Source organism: Struthio camelus, chromosome 2 (genome assembly GCF_040807025.1).
Source record: "Struthio camelus isolate bStrCam1 chromosome 2, bStrCam1.hap1, whole genome shotgun sequence".
Taxonomy (NCBI): domain Eukaryota; kingdom Metazoa; phylum Chordata; class Aves; order Struthioniformes; family Struthionidae; genus Struthio; species Struthio camelus.
Window position 1 is genome coordinate 145,047,220 of NC_090943.1, and position 23,140 is coordinate 145,070,359.

A 23,140-nucleotide genomic window follows, 5' to 3' on the forward strand; every position below is an offset into this window, starting at 1 on the left:
TGCACCTAACAGCAGGCAGTTTGTTGCAGTTTTGAGAACTCCCCAAGTTGTGCACCTATTGCATTCTAGGGCACCACTGGAAGCTATTAGCAATGTGTGTTGATAAACCAGCACATCTTATTAGTGTCATCTCCATGTGATTTCTGCTTCTTCCTTCATTTTTCCATCATCCACTACAGTGTTCAATGGAGGGAATCAAGTTCTGTGAAGACCCTGTATCACAGAATCACAGAATGGCCAAGGTTGGAAGGGACCTCTGGAGATCACCTAGTCCAAAACCCCTGCTCAAGCAGGGTCACCTAGAGCACATTGCCCAGGATTGTGTTCAGACAGCTTTTGAATATCTCCAAGGAAGGAGACTCCACAACCATCACGGGCAACCTGTTCCAGTGCTCGGTCACCCTCACGGGAAAGAAGTTTCTCCTCATGTTCAGATGGAACTGCCTGTGTTTCAATTTGTGCCGGTTGCCTCTTGTCCTGTCGCTGGGCACCGCGGAGAAGAGTCTGGTCCCATCCTCTTGACACCCTCCCTTCGGATACTTGTACACATTGATGAGATTCCCCCCTCAGTCTTCTCTTCTCCAGGCTGAACAGGCCCAGCTCTCGCAGCCTTTCCTAATAGAAAAGATGCTCCAGTCCCCTCATCATCTTTGTAGGCCTCCGCTGGACTCTCTCCAGTAGTGCCATGTCTCTCTTGTCCTGGGCAGCCCAGAACTGGACACAGTACTCCAGGTGAGGCCTCCCCAGGGCTGAGGAGAGGGGCAGGATCCCCTCCCTCCACCTGCTGGCAACACCCTGCCTAATGCACCCCAGGACACTATTGGCCTTCCTGGCCACAAGGACCCATTGCTGTATGCAGCCTTTATGAATGGTCTAGGTTAAATGCATGAGGCTTCAGAAAGAAAAGAGGTTAAACAGGCACTTCCATCAAGATTAAATCCTAACACAATGTTAGGGTGAAACAACGGCTGCGTTTTCCTACAGACTTTGCAAGCAATTGCATAAGGAGATGTCGCAACTCAGACTTAACAATCACAAAAACCGAAAGTCTGGGAGTATATCTGGACAAAAGCGATCATCAAAAATGTGAACCTCTCTCAGAAGAGGTAAGTGTTTTAAGTACTCCTTACTTAGGATTCTTATGGCATAATACAGATTTTTTTATTCTTTAAACAGCCAGGTGATTTATGGTTAGAAATTTTAGATTTTAGACCAAACCAAAAAAATGTGTCATCACTGGAAACTCTCAGATTTCTACCACTGTGCTTACTGAACTTGAAACTGCTATCTATTGTATTTACAAACTCCTTCCAGACAATAAAAGTAAACAGCTTAGAGAAGCAAATACTTAGCTCCACCTTCAGAGAATGAAAAATCAATCCTTCCTACCAAGGAGACTGTGAAAGGCATATGCTTCCGCCCCACAGTTACTATCTGCCAGAAAATTCTTAAACACTACCCACCAACACTAGACTGTGTATATATGATGAGCTCCAAAGGAGAAGTGGCAAAACAGTTACCTTGAACAGTCCTCATTCTTTCCAGTATAATGTACCACAGGTGCTCAGAACCCTATCCTGAAGGCAGAAAGACTCTTAGAGATTCACACTAGCTTCAGCAAAGGCAGAAATTTCTTTAGATGAAAGGGGTAAGGAGATCAGAACTAGAGAAGGCCAGAGTTCAAGATCTGGAGTATACAGGTTTTCCAGACTTTCTCTAGGAGCCTCCCAGGATGTTGCCCTAGCAAGCTCTAAATTGAAGATTACCTAATCCCTACTTTACCTATACTTGCCAATACAAAGAAATCGCATGTTTAAAATACCAATATTTTAAATGTCATAGAAGCATTGGTGAGATTTTGTGTGCTCTTTTGGGTTTTTTTGTTCTTGATTTTTTACAATTAGGGCAGCAGTTGTACTAACGTGTTTAAGTAAAAGTGGCTGATAAATTATGAGAATGCTCTTAAACTGCCTCCTGCTTTATGTAGTGGATGACACAACAGAGCTCATAAAGTTCAGGTCATCATCATAGATTCTAGAAAATGAAATTCCAACCCATTTTTCAAAATATAGTTATAAATATTCACAAATACTCACACTATTTCAAAAGATAAAAAGAATTCAGTAAATGGTAAAATCTTCTGCAACACTGAATGTTCCCTCTACTACAACTGATGTTTGCAAAGGTAAAATTGTGCCAGCTCCAATTAAACTGCAACAAAGAGATAAATCTCTTGAAGCCTGATGCCGTGTATCTCAAAATTTCAAAAGAAGAAAAGAAGTCTTTCCAAAACAAAAAGTAAGTTTTAGATCATTATCATCTAAAATTGATATTACACGTGAAAGCAACAGACCTACCTGTAACACAGAAGACTAGACATGGTACAAAAAAAGGAGATGACGGTTTTTATGCATGCTGCATCTGACTCCGACTCCAATTCAGCTAGTACTATTGAGCAATGGAAACTCTGTCCTCAGTTTTGAAACAATATGATAGAACTGTATGTTTCCTGTATCTGTTTTAGCATTATATATTGGCTGAAAAATATTTGTTCAATAACACAGTTTTCAACATAGCAACCCTTGCAGATAGCTAACCCTACTGTAGCGAATGCATACCTACTCTGACTTCTCAAAGCAAAAAGGTATGTATGTCTGCAACTTTTCAAAAATTAACATCAAAACTGTCAGAATGCTACCCAACTTCTTCGCATGCATTCAAAGTAGCTTCCTGAACCTTCCCAAATGTTCTTTTAGAAAAATCCCAAATTTTAGTTCAGAGTAACCAGACTTCAAAGTTAAGTTATGATTTTGTTTTTTCTTTAATTTTGGTGCAGGTACACTACAACGAAACGAAGTGAAAACAGCAGTTCTTATGCATAAAATACGAATCTGTGGAAGTACATCAGAACCAGGCTGTCAGACCTGAGGCAAGTTTTCAACAGTGCTTGGATTTTCAGGAAACTCCTAAGGTTTATAATGACTGAAACAATCAATGTCATCTTTCTTTAGAGGCCAGAAAATGATAACATATTTAATTTAAATACAAGAAAAGTCTGCATTCAGTAAAGCATATATAGTCAAAATAAGCAATTTTCTTTCAAGTTTTCCATGAATTATTTCTTTCTGAATTTTCTAAGGTCATCCTACTCCAAAAAATAGGTCAATAGAACTGTAGCTGCTTTCTTCATTTACATTCCTCAGATCGGGATCCTCATATAAGTTCGCATTAAGTTCAAAGCTCTAATGGATGACTTCTTCAGAATACAAATTCATCATATTAAAATTCTGAACTATAGGCACAGACCCACAGCCGTGCAATTTCACTGCTAGTTAAGGAGAAATGGATGCTGATGAAATCAAACTTCAGTAACTAAAAGGATCCCTTGTGAATGTGGCCCCAGGGATCGTAAAGGTAAATATTTTTATCTACTAAAGATTCATCTGTAGGATTTCTTAGGATCAGTAATGTCTCCATTCCTACTTTAAAAAAAGGAGTGATTTCCTGTAAGTATATTGCACATAAGACAAAGGAAAAACTCCTAGCATGAAAACTAACATCACCATACCCAACCTAAAAAGAAATTTCAGATTAATGCAGGTCAATAGTCACATGAAGTGCGGCATTTCTACAGCGACCAGACTCTTCTGCTAGCTCTGAGATGAAGCCTTTTTTTCACACTCAAGTGGAAAATTTCCCCCAGCCTTTTGTGTTGCTATAGTTTTAGTCTCCTTCCCTGGAGAGGCTGCTTCTCCCACTGAGAGAAGATACGACATATGCTGAAATACTTTCACGTACTAGACGATTCACAAAAGAGAAATCCCTGAAGAATGCCCAGTTGCAGGAAAAAGTATAATCAGAGTTTGCATATTATTACACAAAATTGCAAAGATCAAAGCAACCGGACAACAAAGCTTCTAGTCCACAGTAGTAAAACTACTTTTTATGAACTTAAAATGGTAACAATTCAGTTATCTATGCTACTTTGTAACAGCAGCATATTGAGGGCTGGCTTGCAATGCACTAACATCCGATAAAGAATTTAGGAAATGCTGTGATCTATAAAGTCAACCTCGGTAACTTTGGTATACCCTCAAGGTTTAAAAATAACACTCACAGCTCCCTTGCTGAAAAGCTATGATTTTCAAAGCAAAACGAAGATCTGATTGCAGATTTTTTACATGAGGGGAATTTTGGGACATTTTTCTACAAAGCTACTAAAAAGATCTGAAATAGTGGAACTTTTCTGAAAACTGGAAATTTTCTGAAACTTATGGTTTAAAGTAGCTTGCTGCAGATCATTTCCAGAGAGAATTACACTTCACAGAGATGCTCCACACTTCATACAGAGAGCCAAAACAATACTACATTTATTTTAAGGCCCTGTTCTTTGCTATTAAAGGACTCATTAGTTCACAGTCCTCTTTGTTCAACATGTCACCTATGCTCCAGAGGAGGCTCCAATTAACAGAACCCCATGCTGAACTAAATGGCAAAAGAAAAGTAAAGAATACCTATAAAAAATACAGAAAATAAGACCATGTCTTCTAATCTTTACTAGAAAGGTTAAAATGTTTCTATTCACAAGAGCTTTTTCTTAAATATTATCCTGGTAATTTGTGCCAGGAGTGTTTTGATAAACATGAGAAGCAAAGATTAATAAATAAGCTTAATAAAAAAGAAAATTCATAAGAAAAAGAGGAATTGAAAAGATTTACATTTGATACTACTTAAAATTGAATTTAAAATTCATGATGCAGCTATAATAGAAGTATCACAATCCTGTTCAGCATATAGAATGTATATTATTAAGATTTTGATACAATTAAATTACAGGAAGTCTAATGTTACAGGATCAAGGCTATTTTATTATAAAGTCTCCTATAACTAGCCAGTTAAATAAATTAAGTAATTTTAAGACAGAAATGATCATACAGATCTAGAAAGAATCCAAAAACTTAGAGTATCACAGAAAAATCTCTTAACAACATGGTCCATAATAATAAAGGATTTCTCTTGGATAAGAACTAAATGTAAGGTTTTTTTAGAACTTCTTAACAAGCATTTCAGATTGGTGTCTTGTTCTATTACAAGATAACTTGCAAGCTTAATTTCACTTTTTGTTATTAAAAAAACATGTTCTTAAGAATATAAAGAACAATTAGGCTCCTCCCAAATGACTGTGGTCAGTACAATGAAAATTTTTGTTGGCCTCTGCTAGTGACTTACATAATAAAAAGAAAACAAAGCAAGGATTAGGTATTACAAATGAACTTGATGCAGATTAAGAGAACCTTATAAATTTCCTTCCCATGTATAGGGCAAAAACAACTTGTTAAGGAATATATAATCATCACTTTGTTATAGTTTAAAAATGAACTAACATTGAATGTGAATAAACAATTACACATTGGTATATATCATAGAGCATTTAAACTGTATCTTAAACTCCGCAAAGTACAGAAAGAACTGTTTTGATCTCTTGGAAAGATACTATATATTCCCTACCTAGAAATGTAAGAAATCCTAATGGTTAACAACAATCAGTATCATCTTTCATAATCATATGACCAAGCACCTGAGAGCAAGAATACCTTAATTAACCAGGTCATGACTCTGAAGTTATGTAGCAATTACACTGAAACGGAAAGATGGACAGGTTAAATGAACACTACTGATTAACACTGCCCAAGAAGGTAAAACATTTAAAGATAAATGGGAGGTATGTTTGTATACAGAGTAAACTAAATGACTAAAAGTTTAATTTCAATTAATAAAAATACATTTAAAATTCTCTCAGCATAACACCACCCTGGGAATTTATTTTGTGAAGCACGTTAGCCTCAACATTGAATAGGACTCTTAATAATTTCCTCATGTATTTGGTTTACAAAGCATAGATTATTTTACTTATTGCAGATCTAGAATAATAAAAAGGACTTGTAAACTACATTGAGATAATCTTCAATAAACTACAAACATTAGCACAAATCAATTGACTGAAATTGAATTAGCTACCTGAAATCCAGGCTTCTCTGTAGATCTCCTTGATACTCAATGAAGGCATCTTTATAGTAATTCAAACCAAGGAATTTTTAATTTTCAAATATGTCCTATTTATACTTTAGTGAAAAACTCTGTTTAAACACAACACTTTTCACATTTATTTAAACTGTCTCAAAAAATACACCTAAGTCCAAGATGTGCTCAAGTAGTCCACATAAAATCACTCATACTATGCTGAGTAACAACAGTCCTGCGTGTGCATCCAGTATTTGATGTATCAACAGATGCTTGACACATAAATTCCTATTTTCTCATAGCACATCAAAACAGCAAATACAAACTATTAACCCAGCTGCAAGGCCTTTTTCATTTAATTCCTCAAGCTATCAATAGTGTTCCTTGAAGACACTATCTAAATAAAGCTCTAAGCAAGCAGTTCATTCAGGGAAGGGGGGGGGGGGGGGGAGAGAGAGAAAAAAGAAAAAACATCATGGCACGTTTGCTGCTTTACTCTATTACTAGCAATGTCTTCATTACTTATATACATATATATATATATGTATGTGTGTGTATATATATACATATATATATATATAGGCACTGGTTTTCAGCCACTGAAGCCGAATCTAGATAATAAAACATTTATACCATCCCCCGCAGTGCCATAATGTCTAACCATGCTCAAAGAGCCCTGGCTGTGCTGTTACACACCTGCGACTGAAACAGGGGATTTGCTGAGCTAACTTTGATAAAGGTCTACACCTGGAACTTAATACCACATGCTATGCTTTCTGCATACTGCAACAGGTGGCAAATATAACTTAATGCTCAAGAACTGTTTAGTCTTCTGGTTCTGGAAGTGCAAATAGCCCTATTAATTTAAACAGCAGAAACGAAAGAGAAAATTTTTGATGTGGTAACAGTATATATTGTTATTTCATTGTTTTCATAGATTTTTTTAATAATCTTATTTTACAATGTATATATAAAACTATTTTAAAATATCTTGAAGAAGGAATGAAGAGGAAAATCGACCTATTTTTCATAATTTGGTAATAAAAAATAAATTTCTAATGCTGTCAGGGCAAAATAAATAGCTACCAAATGAAAACCTGCCCCTCTAATTCTACTAGGTTCCCTTTGCATTAACTCTGATGCTTTTCAGGAATTCAGTTCCATCTGAAAGCAAACCAACTATTACTAATTTCTGTACTGGAAAAGTAAAATGCCAGAGAGTATGTGTGCAGGACAAAGCTTATAGCTGGACACAGTATTTTTTGGAAAACTAAGACAACTTTTGGGCACACAAGTCCTTTGTTATCTGATATAGAAGTGTATACATGGCTGTAAAAGGATTTCAGATCTACTTACTTTTCTAGTCAGTGTTCAATTCATTCTTAACTTCTTATCTAGAAACAAGAAACACCTTCGAGTGTGTTCTTCGAGCACAGAGCTGGCTAAAGAAAGTAAACACTCAGGCTCACTACATAGCTGAATAAATAATCCTGTAGTCATTGTACTGCACTAATGAAGACTATTCTGAAGCTACGCTACGCTACAAAGTTGCTGCACTTGTTTATTTTCCAATTAACTTTCAAATACAAGAGAAGCTGGAAAAGGAGACTGGCAATTTCTAGGGTCACATGCCACTTTCCCTGAATGCTGTGGAGGGATGCCATTAACCCTGTCTGTAAGGAAATGGTCCATCAAAATACTGCGGCGGGCGGGGGGAGGGCAAAGGCCTCACTCCTCCCAGCCCAGCTTCTCCAGCAACTCTCAGAAGTTAGTATGAAGCTGGACTACATCACAGTGTTAATTCCCCTGTTCAATAGCTCTAATGGCCAAGTATATCTTAATATGACAGAAAGGCCATCAAAATTAACAAGCCATAGGGAGAGAGCTAATTTGGGGAAAACTGATATTTAAAAACTGATATTTAAATATATTTATGGAGAACCCACTTTATTTGTTTTGCAGTCCAATTCCAGGAAACAGAAGACAGAAACTGTCGGTTTTCACTGCCATGTTTGTTAAAAGCGTGTTCTGTTATTGGAAGTGCATTCTCGAGGGATGAAGAAAACAAGAATGAGCTTTGAATGCAGAAAGATAAAGGACAGCAGCTTAGACAAAGGGACACATGAGAAATAAGATCAGAGGGCATGCTAGAACAAGTGACCTAAGACAGGAAGGGCTAAGTTGCCAACTCTCCGAATTACTTTTAGAGATCCCAATCTGAAACTCAAGAGCTGAGGAAAATCATTGAGCTTCCTGCAACTTACAGAGGTCTCAGAAAACAATCCTAAGTAAGAGCTGGAACAGGAGACTTTTTCAGAGGTATTCTAAGTTTAGGAAATATTTTATTGCTTTTGTGAGCCTCTTTGTAAGAAAGTTTTTTTCAAAATATCGGTAACTGAGAACTTAATATTATTCTTTGTTAAGAAAAATATCCTTTTGAGCAAATGCAGCCCATGAAAGCCTTGATGAGACTCAGTGATAAGGCTCCAAGGTCAATCTGAGGCCAGCGTAAAGAGCAGGACAAGCATTTACCCAAACAGGTATTTTCCAACAGCAAGAGGGCAGCAGTAAGAGGAACAACGCATGACTCCTCAAATACTTGTTGTCACACACAGGCTATCCCCAGGTGAGAAAGTTTTAGGACACACAGGAGGCACAGCCCTGCAACATAGATGGTTTAGAAACAATATGATTCTTGGCAGGGCCCAGGACCTGTTCAGAGAGGGAGAAGTAAAGTGAGAAAAATTCTCTCTTTTGTCTGACAGTTCAAGTGAAATTTCCACCAAATGTCAAGAACATTCTCAGCAATACTTTGGTCTCTCCTGACTGGAGTAATAATACTCTGAAATATGGTGAAGGTAAATGCGGGAACAGGAAATTTTACCTAGGGTAAGACAAAGGGAAGGAGGGAAAGAATAAGGCTGTAAGCTTTTTTATCTTTTTTAATACTATTTTATATAGAACTGTTTTATTGAGATTAATTTGCTGAAAGTGACTGGTATTGTCAGAAATGATTAAAATCTGTACATTTAAACAAAATTCTAGGAAAACATTCAGAATATATGTTCAATTCTCCATTTGCTTAGAGAAGTCTTTGGAGGAATTTATCAAAAAAGATTCTAAGTTTCTTAAGAGTAGTGAAAGTTGGAGACTCGATTTTTAAAGACTAACTATTTGTCTATGTCTTGAATATTTCAAAATGCATAACATTATAAAGGTACAGGAACTACTTCAAAAAACTGTTACATGTTTTATCCACTCTGCAGAGGAGATAAAGACAGAACAGGGAGGAAGCTTCCTAGTTTTGCTGTGCATGGGTTTATCCTGTATTATAAATGAATCTGTTGAAAGCTTTAATTTACCTGTAGCAATTTAAAATAGATTCCCTAAAAATGAATTCCCGAACCTGCTAGAAGAGATGAAAGAGGAAAGAAAGTACTCTACAAAAGGTAAGCCATTGAAATGCCCATTTCATGTCATAATTCTTTAACTGATCAGGCAGAAAAATAAAGCTATCAAAAGAAAAACAATTCTTACAGTTTGAGGTACAGCTCTATGTTAAAATCTGTGAGATTAATACAGAGTAATTCAGAGTCTTTGTTTGACAGACATCCAATCAGGCTCCCTCCAGCATCAAAAGTGCTATTTCAGGAGACTATTCCTCCTAGCACTGAATGAAGTGGCTGCAAGGAAGCTAATGGTGTTGCTCATTTTAATAAAGTAATTTAGTTAGGAATATAATTTTCAAAATCCAAGTAAAGCAATGTGATCTTGTGAATCTCTATCTAAGGAAATTAAAGGAAAGACTTGCTCTCACTAGCAAGCAAACAACCTCCAAGGCCCCCTGTCTCCTTCAGCTTTTAAAAAACAGACCTTCTGCATCTCTCTCGCACAAACACACACACACACACATTATCTTTTTGCTTCAGTTGAGCACAGTTTTATGACAGCCAATCACAAACTGCATTCTAGCTTCTGAGATAAGAGAAAAAAACATATTTCACTATCAGCTACAGGCATTATCTAATCGAGACGAGGGTTTTCCCTCACTTTCAGAATTGCCAAAGCACGGTAGCAGTGATCTAACAACAACCGGTGCAAAAAATGTTCCCATGTTAACTTAATAAAGTTGCACCTAACTTGACCGTAACAGTGGTCTTTTCATCTCTGAACCTGGGACAGCTATTAAACAAAGAATAAGAAAACAAACACTTGAAAAACATGTATTGATACCTCTAGACCTCAAAAGTCCATAACTAATCACATAATAGGGATTTTATCAAAGTTTCTAACAGTCAGATCGCGATCAGTAAAGTGAAGGAACCTAAACCAGAAGGAACCATGTTTTCTCCAGTCAGCTGTTTCCAAAAACTTCTTAAATGACACTTGCTTACTTGTTTTCTCCAGAAGTATTGATGACTATTTTTAAGCCAACGCCTCCAAGTAAAGGTATGTAATTTGGTTTAAATTCATGTTAAATTTGAGGCAAAATTAAATCATCCTATTACTTCTTCATTTTCAAGTATTTGCAGTGAAGACATTTTTTTTACACAAACTTTATCGCACTTCTTAACGCCTCATCTTTTGAATTTGACCTTCCATGATTTTCAACTATATAGCCATACATTTTCAGTATTAAAGCTAACAGTATTGCTCATTTTAATAAAGTAATTTAGTTAGGAATATAATTTTCAAAATCCAAGCAAAGGAACGTGATCTTGTGAATCTCTACCTAAGGAAATATATTTATTTTCATTTAGCCTTAACTGACTTCAGTTTTTCAAGGAACATTTGTCTAGCTCATAGTTACATTTCGATTGACTGAATAATAGTGACACAATTTCAGGAAATCCTGTAAAATGTACCTTGGTTATCAAAGAAAATAAAAATACAGAATCTGAAAAAATTCACTAAACATATTATTTTTCATCAAAAAACTGTCAACTATTCTTAACTGTTACCTTCTGAGAGATAGCTTACGCTTTCATTAACTTAACATAAATTATTCCTTTCCGGGTACACTAGCTCTCCATTCTGCAAAAAAGTTTTATAGACTGTGATAGCAGACTAAACACATGGCTAGGATAGCTGACTATATGTGGGCACAGTGAGACTTTTTCTCCCACACGACTATCAGTATCTAAATCCTCTTCAATGTATGTTCAATGGTCCAATACAAAAGAGTCAGAGTTCACGTTCAACTCTGTTCCCCATGATCATAAACAGCTGCAGTGGACTGCCATATGATTGTCCCACACATTCAACACCAAGAGCTGTCCCAGCTTTTCTCTATAATCTTCATTTAAAAATTTGAGAAGATTTCTGAAGAGGACATATTGAGATGTCTTTCTACTCTGTAAGTCCTCATAGATATAGATCTATGGGGATCTTACCTAGATCTAACAGTACACTAGGTTGACTTTCTTAACCTACGTTTACTAAGCACAGAATATGCCTCTTAGATACTGGAATTTCACACCTTCTCTGATATGCTAATACTGGAAAGTGAAGGGTAATCAGTAATTTTAAGGATACTCTGAGTAGGTTAACCTTCTAGTAAACGTTTTATCACATAAAATTGAAAAAAATCCTATTTATATTGGGTTATTTGTTTTTCATGGAGCATAACTCCATGAAACACACTGAGAGATTTTTAACAACACTTGTAGCACTAAAAGAGTAAGATGAAGACACTGCTGTCCCTACTTCACAATGCTTGTGATTAAGAAAAAATCTGTTCTTTCTGCCTTTATAACTTCTAAAATATCTATTTCAAAATCAGCAGAACCTAAAAGTAATTTGAGGCACAATCATTAATTTTGGAAAAATCTAAATAGGTAATAGGCTACAAAAATTCCTGTTCCTTCCCTCTTTGGGGAGGACACGCACATGATAAAACTAGGTGTTCACATAACCTTATTACTGTACCTTCTTGCATTCATTATTTTCAAGTGAATTTAAGATTTGATACTGCAAAAACATACACAAATGCCTCATGGATATTAGTTGTTGGACTGACTACAGGAATACCGTTAACGTGCATCAGTTACTTACGAGATTACACTGAAAGGACAAATTCTTCAAGTAAAAAATAGCTCTGAACATCTACCTTTTTTATTCTACAGTTACCTCTGTGTTCCAGGAGCTAGGAGTACTTCATGGATCGTGTGAGTTCATAACCTTTTAACGGTAAGGAAATCTAAACTGGCTGGCCAAAAGGAAGCTATGTTAGGCTGTAATAGCATATGTGATGCTGTGATCCACCACAAAGATTGCTTGCCCTGTGTGCATTCACTGGGTTTATATAAGCTGTAAAGAATGTTTTAGTTCATCTGATACAGGCATTTCCTTGCCAAGCATTATAGGGTGCATTGGTTTTGCAATTGCAATTCATTTTAGAGTATATTAGAGATTTTCATTAACAGACCTACACTAGCCCAGGTACTTTTCTCAATTTTATTTTTTAAAAATTACATTTGATTTGCTACTACAATATACTGAAATATATCCTGGCATATTCTCATATTAAGCTTTATACTACCTTTCCTAAACATAACTAAAATAAAATTGGTTATCTGTTTTAGGTATAATATTAGCAAAATAAACACCAAACATTAGTGACATGCACAACTTTTAACATTATTTCAACATTACGCTCAATACAATATGTGCACTACATTTTTGAAACACATACATGTAATTTCATTTTAGAAGTAAGTTAACTACAGATGGATAACTCCATGACACTCCTAGTATATTCTTGCATGTATAGAATAGGCATGTTTTCTGAATGATTACTGGTATCTGATTGTATTGCCATTAAAAACCAAAACTGAACTAGCATGTTAAAAAAATTTAAGAAAAAAACTAAAACATTAAGCACATACATGTTAATGACACAAATATAGCTATCACAGGAGACAAAACTGATTTTAATAAATTTATGCCGTTTTGATAAAATTCCTTTGTATTTTTGTAAGGAAAACAATTCTGAGACAATTTTCTATTTTATTTTTTAAAACTGTGCACATATCATATTGCAAAACTAAAGGAAATGTAGGGGCATGCTCATAAACTTTGCAAACAGAGAGGATTATCATGCATAATGTCCACAACAACTCACAGATTACTGCTATCTGAAAAACAGGTAAGCGTTTCATGCCAAACTTTGCTTTCATTTTAACGATAGTAACTTCCTTGCCTTCAGCAGGAAATATACCTCTGTAAATGAAAGCAAATGTAGGCAAGGAAATAAGTCTACCCATAAAAGAAAAGGATTTTAGACAGAAAAAAGGCTCTAACCACTTTGTCCTCCTGGAGTTCATTTCCACGAAAGCAAGAAAGAAAGGACAGAAAAAAGACAAAGAAGGAAAGAGTCACTTTCATTATGAAAGCAAGCAGTATTATTTGTTAGTAAAATAAACAAATTTCAGAAGAAATTAATTTATCTTTCTTATTTCCTCTAAAAATGAAGATCGAGTGAAAAAGAGCGAAAAATATTTCATTTTAATAACTTTCTTAATCTTTTTATGGGTGAAACTCTGAAGATTTTTTTTATGTCAGATTAAAAATATTTATACAAAGAAAGCTGCATCAAAAAAAGTCATTTTTATAAAAATAATTTGGGAGTCAAGTCCTAATTACTGTAATAAAATAAACAGGGCATCTCATAAAGAGGATGCAGAATTTAGCTCTACATGCCTTGGACCTCAATACTGCAAATGATTAACATGAATCAATCCTTCGCACTTGCACAGAGTCCAGTGAGATGAAAGATGTTCATTTATTATAGCTAGAAATCAGCTGTGCATAATGACATAACTGCATCTACTCATGCTTTAAAATATCAGACTTTTAAAGCACAGGGAGACAGAGACTGTCTCAAGTGTTTACTGCATGTCATGTCAGATCTATATTATCTCATACTTTTTTCATATCAATAATTATTAAATACAAATATTAGCACTGATTATAATTTTCCTTGAAGGAATTGTCTTTTAGCTGTCCAAAACTGTAAATGGAAGAATATTTTAGGAAAAAAAAGAATTCAAAATGGTTTCAATCAAAATAATTTCCCATTTTTTGTGAAAGATGAATAACAATGTACAAATGAACAATATTTTCTAGTACCTCAATTTCACATGCCAGTACACAAACTTAAATCTAGGCATGCACTTAAGCATTTTACTGTGTTAAGCATTTAACAATTGCTTACCAGAAGGAGGAACAACTTATTTTGTAACTTGTTGTTCAGATACCTGTATGGCATATAACTTCGTGCTTTTATGCTCCTACAAGAGTTTTAGGTTCCCCCCCACATTAGAGATACTATAAAACATGAGAGAATACAGCAGAGGGCAACTGAGATGGTCGGAGGACTGCAGCCCATGATATACAAAGGAGAAGCTGAGAGAGCTGGGCTTCTTTAGCCTGAAGAAGGCTGAGGGCTGGGAAGAAGGAAGAAGGGAACTAATTTCAGTCTTCAACTACTTAAGAGTGAGCTATAGAGAAGACGACAGAGTCAGACTTTTCTTGGAGGCACACAGCTAAAGGAAAAAAACGCAACAATCAAGGGATTGCATTGGATATAAAAAAAAAAAAAACAAAAAAAACAAGAGTATGTTAAACACTGAAACAGGTTGCCCAAATAGCTTATGGAATCTCCATTCTTGGAGATTTTCACAACTCAACTGGCTGAAAACCCTGAGAAACCTGACCTAACTTTAAAGCCAGTCCTGCCTGGAGCAAGATGTTGGACTAGATAACGTCCAGAGGTCCCTTCTGACCTAACATATTCTAAGATCCTATATGTGGTAGTAAAAGTTCAAAGTATTTTCAAAGGTGCTCCCATTTCTAGTGGCATTCTTAGTTACACAGACACAAAACATCATTGAAAACTATCTAGATCACTGCACTTCTAAGCACTATCACTCTGTGCAAAGACATATTTATCTGCGCAGCATCCGGTGCACTGCTGCCTCCCCAGCAGGGCTTCCTGTCCCACAACAGTAAGAATGGCAGGAGTTGCTCACAGATAACGTGAATGCAAACAACCAGTGTCTCCATCTCTTATCCTCACCTCTGGAGAAATAATCTCTACTCTACAAAAGGAGCATAAACCACATCCAAGTATCTTTAGCTTGGAGATGAAGAAATTTTGGGGATGGCAAATGTCTGATAAGGTAGCTTTCTTTTTGAATGTCTCTCAGCCATAGGAAGGGTAAGTAACAGCATAGAAAAGCAATCAGGTCAGAATAATCCAGGTCCCCAATTCAGGGAACCAGACAAGAGTTAAGTACTGTGTTCAATTTTAAAATAAAATAACTTGACAAAATTAAATAAATGCCTAGAAGATTTAATTTTGAAAATAGTACATAACGAAAAAGTCAAAGATTTTCTATACATGAAACTGAAAAAAGGTAAAGTAGTAGGTTTCACACAAAAATAGGGAACAGACTCAGTGACATTTCAAATTAGGATGTTATCTTTAAAGCACAGCAAAAACCAATAATGAAATGAGAAAGATGAACAGTAAGTAGAAGAGGTTAGAATTATGCAAACTTAACAAAGAGACCCATGCCTTAAGAAAACAAAATTTTGAGCTGAAAACTATCTCTATTATTTGATTCTTTTACAAATACCTTAACTTACTGTCATACCTGCCTAGGCTGACTATTCTTTGAAGCAGAGTTGTCTGTTCTAGGCACGTTTCTTCTTCATGTCTTAGTAACTTTCAATATCTAGCTATTAACCTTCAGTTTTCCATATTCTCTACTGCACCACTACCCCGACATTTTAAAACATACTATGAATAAGGCCCATAATATTTCAAGAAACTGTTTAGAAATTGTGCTATTTTGTAAGTGTTAATTCCTTATAAAGTTTACTCCAGACTTCCCATAATTTGCATATTTGAAAACATGCGGTGTTATGTGTAGTATTCTTCTCAAAGACACAGTGCTGTACAAGACAAGAGACAAAAAACACTAGATGGAACATTAGAAACTCAAACTAGATATAAAGGTGGTTTGTTTGTTTGTTTGTTTGTTTGTTACCATGAGACAAGTCAAGCACTGGAGGAGATTGCATGAAAAGGTTGTTGAATCTCCATCCTTGGAGATTTCAAACTCAGTTGGCAAAGGCCATCAGAAACCTAATCTAATTGGACATGCTTCAGGCAGCAGGTTTGACTAGATGATCCCCAGAAGTCCTTTCCAACCTAGTAATTCTATGATACTTTGCCCTTAGCCGTTAAGAAATTCTGCCTATATTAGCCCTTATTTAAATAACTTTATCCTACATACACTTACATATATTTAAAAGTCCTCCTTTGTCATTGGTACGAATTTCTTTCCCAATTTGATCTGTATTCCAAAAATCATGACTGATGCAATTTATCGGATTCAGAAATAACAAACTGAAGAGACAGAAACAAATTCTGACTGTAACACTTATCGGTATTCAAGAAAGGAATATAATAGTTTAGAAATTTTGAGATAGTGTTTCTAAGTAACAACTCTTATGCCACTATGTAAGGAGCCACTGACTCAGAAATACTGATGTGGTAACACTGGTCTGTTCATTCTGTGTGTCACTTTGCCAAATCTTAATTTGTGTTCAAACTAAGAGTTTCCAACAGCCAAACTTTACTTTAATCACATAAAAGATAAAATACACACTAAATATATAGTAAGAATGTAAGCAAGTAGAACATACCAACTCATATTTCCTAAAAACTCAAGACTATATTAGTGAAAATCATGGCTGATCAGTAATTTTCATCTATCAAAATTATAACCATAGAGGAACCTCATTCTCTGATAGCTTAAAGGATGTCCCAAAGTACAAGCACCTCTTAGGCAGTGCTTAAAATAATACATAATTACATATTTATAAGACATATACTAAAAGGAGATTGAAGATCTCAGAAAATAATGGTCAAATGAAGAGATCCTCAAATATAAGACTTCAGTATATGAGTAGGTGAAATGTTAATAACACAAAATAATTCTAGAAATTGGTGCTATTGAAGGCACTTTAGAGTCCAAATCCTGTCCTTCACACTGTGATCATCACAGTTATCAAACAGGACTCAGTTCAGGCACAAAATATCTATGTGGAGTAACTTTCAGGATGAAGAGACTCTTCAGAAGCAGGCTCTGAAATATAAAGATACGTGAAGTCCAAGACAAGCAGTCACGTATTGCCAGATAGCCAAGACCACCTCTAGTAGCATCTTAGCTGCCTCCTCAATGCTGACTCAAAATATTCTTCCATTTCACACCAGTACAATGTAAGTAGCAACGTGACTGACCATATGAGAGACAGTCTAATAAGCCATTTCAATAGCAAGCATTGACATTTAGAAATGATTCCGTTCAGTACTCAAAGAACTGATGCTAAAAAACAAATAAATAAATTGGTCAGACTTGTAAGATATTTACTCTATGCCATGTGAAATTCAAACACCTTTTTACATCAGTTTTGTGAGGAAAGGCCTTAACTCCATGAACATTCAGGCACACAAAAATGTTAGCAAATGATTGGAATTCCATCCCATATTCAGAAGAAATCTAGAATGAGTCAACATCTATACGTTACCCTTGAAAAAAAATCTGTTAGAAGGTAGATTTGGCGCTCAGATGTGTGACCTGAAAACCACACTCCAAGAAAATATTTTTTCAGCTGAGAAATCTAAGCATAAAAATAGGAATACAGGCTATTATCTGCTTTTTAATGAGGACCAAAACAGTTACCAAGTGAGAATAGTTTAAAATAAAGAATTAAAAGAATAAAAGGAGTAGCAAAAATAATAAAGTAAGTAGTTTCTGTAGTTGGCATTTGAAGAGAATGATTATTTCTTTTAAAATCACACAGCTCTTTTGAAGAATCAAGAGAACCTAAAGTATTGATACAGAAACGCCAAGACTCTGGGTATCAGTTCTGCCAGGCACCAGTTTGTAAGAAAAGTTTACAAGTTGGAGAGGAGTAACGTATGCTGATTCAAAATGATCGTTGTGCCAAGCCTTCAATCTGAGTGGAGATGCAGCAGTTTGAAGAACTGAGTTTTGCTGGACCAGCACACTACTTCTATAATGTTCAGGCACTGGCAGGGCCGGTGGCTTGGACAGATCCAGTAGCAGGGCACCAAGGGTGGTGACACAAGGCAGGCCATGCCCTTGCTAACAGTGCCTCACCCCACAGCCCCTGCGTGAGGAGGGAAGGGCCAGGCCTGGGATGGTAGCCAAGGTCAGGCCTGAGTCCATGTCACTGACAAGTCCATGGTGATGAGGCAGGGCTGAGGCCAGCCAGGAAGGCAAGTAGATAGATCAGGATCAGTAAGGGACATGGCCAGGCACCAGCATGGCTGCAGCACAGCTCAGGCAGGGGCCAAGGCTTAGTTCCTGAGCTTAAAAGCAGCTCCCAAGCAAAGCAGGTAGAGGCCTCCAGCAGGGTTCATCATAGCTCCTTCTCACGCAGCTCTGTCCCAGCAGTTTGATCCCAGCCAAAACTGTCTTTGGGGTGGGGTGGGGGGTCTCAAAGGTCTGTGACATATACTAGCTGAACAGTGGTCCTGCTGAGTTTGGGCATAACTTTCAAAGGAATAAAGAGGCTGCCCAACTCAAATAAATTAGACCTGACCGCTGTTAGAGATGTCTTACAATCATGCATGTTCACTATGGTTATTAACATTGTTGTTTTCCTATAATCAGGACAAGATTTCAGACTCTACGTCCTTGAAGTCTTTAATGTATTTGATATCATCAACTCCATTCTCTCCATGAAAAGATTAAGATGTGAAATTCATCCCAATTAGAATGATAACATTTATAGTCCAGTTGGGAATTTGGAAGTTCACTTCTACACAGAAGTTTGTCTTCAGAACAATTCATCAGCTTGAAATTGTGGTGCTCCTTACTTTTACTGATCTGCCTGGACTCAGATTCTCCAGAAAGATGAATACAGCTGTATGTATAAAGATTTTACAGGTATTACATGCTTTAAATTGAAAAAAAAAAATAAAAGTAAAACTGTGGTTTAGAGAAATCCTTTTCATCAAGTTTGCAATGTCCTGTGTCTTTTCTAGGGAAAACTGCATCCCTACGAGCAAGAAGTCCAGCAAAGCGGGCAGGAGACCTGCATGGATGAGCAAGGAACTCCTGGCAAAACTCCAACAGAAGAAGGAAGTCTACAGAATGTGGAAAAGGGGACAGGCCACTTGGGAGGAATATAGGGACGTTGTCAGAGTATGCAGAGATGCGATGAGGAAGGCCCATTTGGAATTAAAGCTGGCAAGAGATGTCAAGGACAACAAGAAGGGCTTCTTCATATACATCAAGAGCAAAAGGAAGACTAGGGAAAACGTGGGCCCGCTGCTGAATGGGGCGGGTGCCCTGGTAATGAAGGATATAGAGAAGGCAGAGTTATTGAATGCTGCCTTTGCTTCAGTCTTCACTGCTAAGGCCAGTCCTGAGGAATTCCAGACCCTGGGGACAAGAGAGGAAGGCTGGAGAAAGGAAGACTCTCCCTTGGTCGAGGAGGATCGGGTTAGAGATCTTTTGTCCAAACTTGACATCCATAAATCCATGGGCCCTGATGGGATGCACCCACGAGTGCTGAGGGAGCTGGCGGATGTTATTGCTAGGCCACTCTCCATCATCTTGGAGATGGTCTTGGAGATCAGGAGAGGTGCCTGAGGGCTGGAAGAAAGCCAATGTCACCCCAGTCTTCCAAAAGGGCAAGAAGGAGGAGCCAGGAAACTACAGGCCTGTCAGCCTCACCTCCATCCCTGGAAAGGGGATGGAACAGCTCATCCTGGAGGTCATCACTAAGCATCTGGAGGACAAGAAGGTGATCAGGAGTATTCAGCATGGATTCACCAAAGGGAAATCATGCTTGACCAATCTGATAGCCTTCTCTGATGGAATGACTGGCTGGGTAGAGGAGGGGAGAGCAGTGGATGTTGTCTCCCTGGACTTCAGCAAGGCTTCTGACACTGTCTCCCATCACATCCTCCTAGGTAAACTCAGGAAGTGTGGGCTAGATGAGTGGACAGTGAGGTGGATTGAGAACTGGCTGGATGGCCAAGCTCAGAGGGCTGTGGTGAATGGCGCAGAGTCAAGTTGGAGGCCTGTGGCTAGCGGTGTCCCCCAGGGGTCACTACTGGGTCCAGTCTTGTTCAATGTATTCATCAATGACCTGGAGGAAGGGACAGAGTGCACCTTCAGCAAGTTTGCTGATGATACCAAACTAGGAGGAGTGGCTGACACACCAGAAGGCTGTGCTGCCATTCAGAGGGACCTGGACAGGCTGGAGAGATGGGTGAGAGGAACCTCCGGAAGTCCAACAAAGGCAAGTGCAGGGTGCTGCACCTAGGCAGTTATATAACCCCATGCACCAGAGCATGCTGGCAGCCGACCTGCTGGAAAGCAGCTCTGCAGAGAAGGACCTGGGAGTGCTGGTGGATGACAAGTTAAACATGAGCCAGCAGTGCGCCCTTGTGGCCAGGAAGGCCAATAGTGTCCTGGGGTGCATTAGGCAGGGTGTTGCCAGCAGGTGGAGGGAGGGGATCCTGCCCCTCTCCTCAGCCCTGGGGAGGCCTCACCTGGAGTACTGTGTCCAGTTCTGGGCTGCCCAGGACAAGAGAGACATGGCACTACTGGAGAGAGTCCAGCGGAGGCCTACAAAGATGATGAGGGGACTGGAGCATCTTTTCTATTAGGAAAGGCTGCGAGAGCTGGGCCTGTTCAGCCTGGAGAAGAGAAGACTGAGGGGGGAATCTCATCAATGTGTACAAGTATCCGAAGGGAGGGTGTCAAGAGGATGGGACCAGACTCTTCTCCGCGGTGCCCAGCGACAGGACAAGAGGCAACCGGCACAAATTGAAACACAGGCAGTTCCATCTGAACATGAGGAGAAACTTCTTTCCCGTGAGGGTGACCGAGCACTGGAACAGGTTGCCCGTGATGGTTGTGGAGTCTCCTTCCTTGGAGATATTCAAAAGCTGTCTGAACACAATCCTGGGCAATGTGCTCTAGGTGACCCTGCTTGAGCAGGGGTTTTGGACTAGGTGATCTCCAGAGGTCCCTTCCAACCTTGGCCATTCTGTGATTCTGTGAAATGTAGAATAGAAACATGTCTCATAAGGATCAACTTATTTGTATGTGATAGGAATTCACTGAGTTTAGCCCAAATCCTAGTGACTTAAAAATCTTGGTTGTGGCAGATATAATTCTTTGGTGCCTGCCAGTTTTTGACAGAATGAAATGGATTACGCATCAGCACAGGCAAGCCAAAATTTCATTGAATTCATTGTGAATGCATATCGCTGGTCATGCTGTAGATCATGTAGTTAGAAATGCATCTGACAAAGAGAAGAGAATTTGAAGGTCCTCGAAAAAACTAATGTAGACTCAGACAAATAATCAGAATGCAAATGTTTCACAGAACCAGAGGCAGCTCAGGGAAGTTCCCTACTCATATCTTGTGTGTTTCACACACACTTTTCTGTGTGTGAACTCCCAGAAACAACTGACCAGATGAAAGTCTCTTACTTTTGATGTTCAAAGACAAAGAGGTAAGAATATTTTAGCTGCTACAACTGATAGCAGGTCACTAAACACCCTGAAAGAACATATTGAACATACCTCAAATTAAGATTTCAGAACAAGTATTGTTTCCTTTCTTTACAAGTGAAATCTGAGTTTAGTGAACCAGCATTCTGAGCTGCTGAAAATTAGATGTACGTGAAGCTGTAGGCGTCCAAAAGCTGTAAACACCCAATAGTTAGCATTTAATTTTCTAAGCTGCATAAACCTCTTTCTTCTACCTACTGCATCCTTCAGTGTGCATTTCCCTATATGAATCAATATACAATTATGGAAGAACAATTACTGTTTGCTGCCATGTTTCTTTCAGAAATGCAGTTTTAATCAAGCCAACATTTTTCATAAAGATCAAAGATGTTGGTTAAAGATCCCTTACTCACATGAGATTCAAACCCTCATCCTGATGAATACTTCTATCACTAAGGTAAGAGTTAGGAGCATGGAAGCAGCAATACCACCATTATCGATGCTGGGTTTTGTTCTAAAAAGAACTCTGACATAATGGTTATTTCTGTACAAACTGAATTGAACTTTAATGCCTACATTTCAGGCACTGAATCTAAACTGAAGAGGAGATAAATCATCCAGTCATTCCAGAAGCCCAAATTCTGTGTGCAATCCCCATGTCTTCATTTACAGCTTTATATGCAGGTATATCTGCAAAGTAGAGTAGACTCTTAGTGGACTGCTAAGAGCTATCAGCTTACTCAGAAGATCTTATTTGTAAAGCCTTGTAATGCTGCCAAATACTACTCAGTTGAGAACTTTCCAAATCAAATTATCTCATACTACTCAGGCAACAGGCACTGTCTTCCAAAAGCACTGTCATCACACATGCTACAGATAGCCATAGCGCAATATCCCATAAACCTGCACTTTTGCCACTGTCACTAATGACTTTATGCAGCACACCGTGATATGAATACATGGTTAAGTACTCTACCATCTAGGAATTCTTCAGGCGAGGAATTATCTAGTTGAATGGATTTACTGAATCCCCTTCAACAAGACAAACTAAATGAGGAAAATATCCCATTCAAAATGGATATGGACGCTTTGGAAATTACCAACAGATGCTTGTTGCCTGCATAAGTTTCCAAAAAATCTGTAGCTGAACTCTTATCTTGGCCTTGTTATCTTTACTTAAAAATGCCATTCTTCTCCTTACAAATGATTTCTTGATACTGTAATAGTGACCAAAGACCAAAAGAATAAAAGTCTTTACACTTGATGTTATACCAACTTCAAAGAGGACACTTCAATTCCCAGAGAAAGTACTGTGTAAGATAGGACAAGTCCAAATAGCAACAAACAATAGAAGGATGAAAGCAACAAAAACAAAATGATACAAACAAGAGAAGATCAAAATGTGTCACTTAATTACTCATACGCACTTTCTTTCTTTCTTTTTAAACATATCTGTAGAGGGAGGTTTGCCATGATTATGACGTAAGAATCAAGGTTAGCTTCTATGATGAAAGATCAGAAAGAAAAAAGGCAATGGTGAAAGG

The 23,140-nt window shown here is 37.7% G+C and overlaps 1 protein-coding gene across 21 annotated transcripts in view; it reads right to left on the reverse strand.

Annotated features, from left to right (window-relative positions):
* RIMS2 (regulating synaptic membrane exocytosis 2) overlaps positions 1 to 23,140 on the reverse strand; it is a 482,918-nt gene that overhangs the window by 366,502 nt on the left and 93,276 nt on the right. For 16 of the 21 annotated variants that reach the window (XM_068932863.1, XM_068932857.1, XM_068932851.1 and 13 more), the window contains one exon: positions 13,324 to 13,335. The exons of the other annotated variants lie outside the window; for them this stretch is intronic. In XM_068932863.1, the coding sequence (XP_068788964.1) occupies positions 13,324 to 13,335 (12 nt within the window). The remainder of the gene's footprint in view (positions 1 to 13,323; positions 13,336 to 23,140) is intronic. 21 annotated transcript variants of the gene reach the window in all.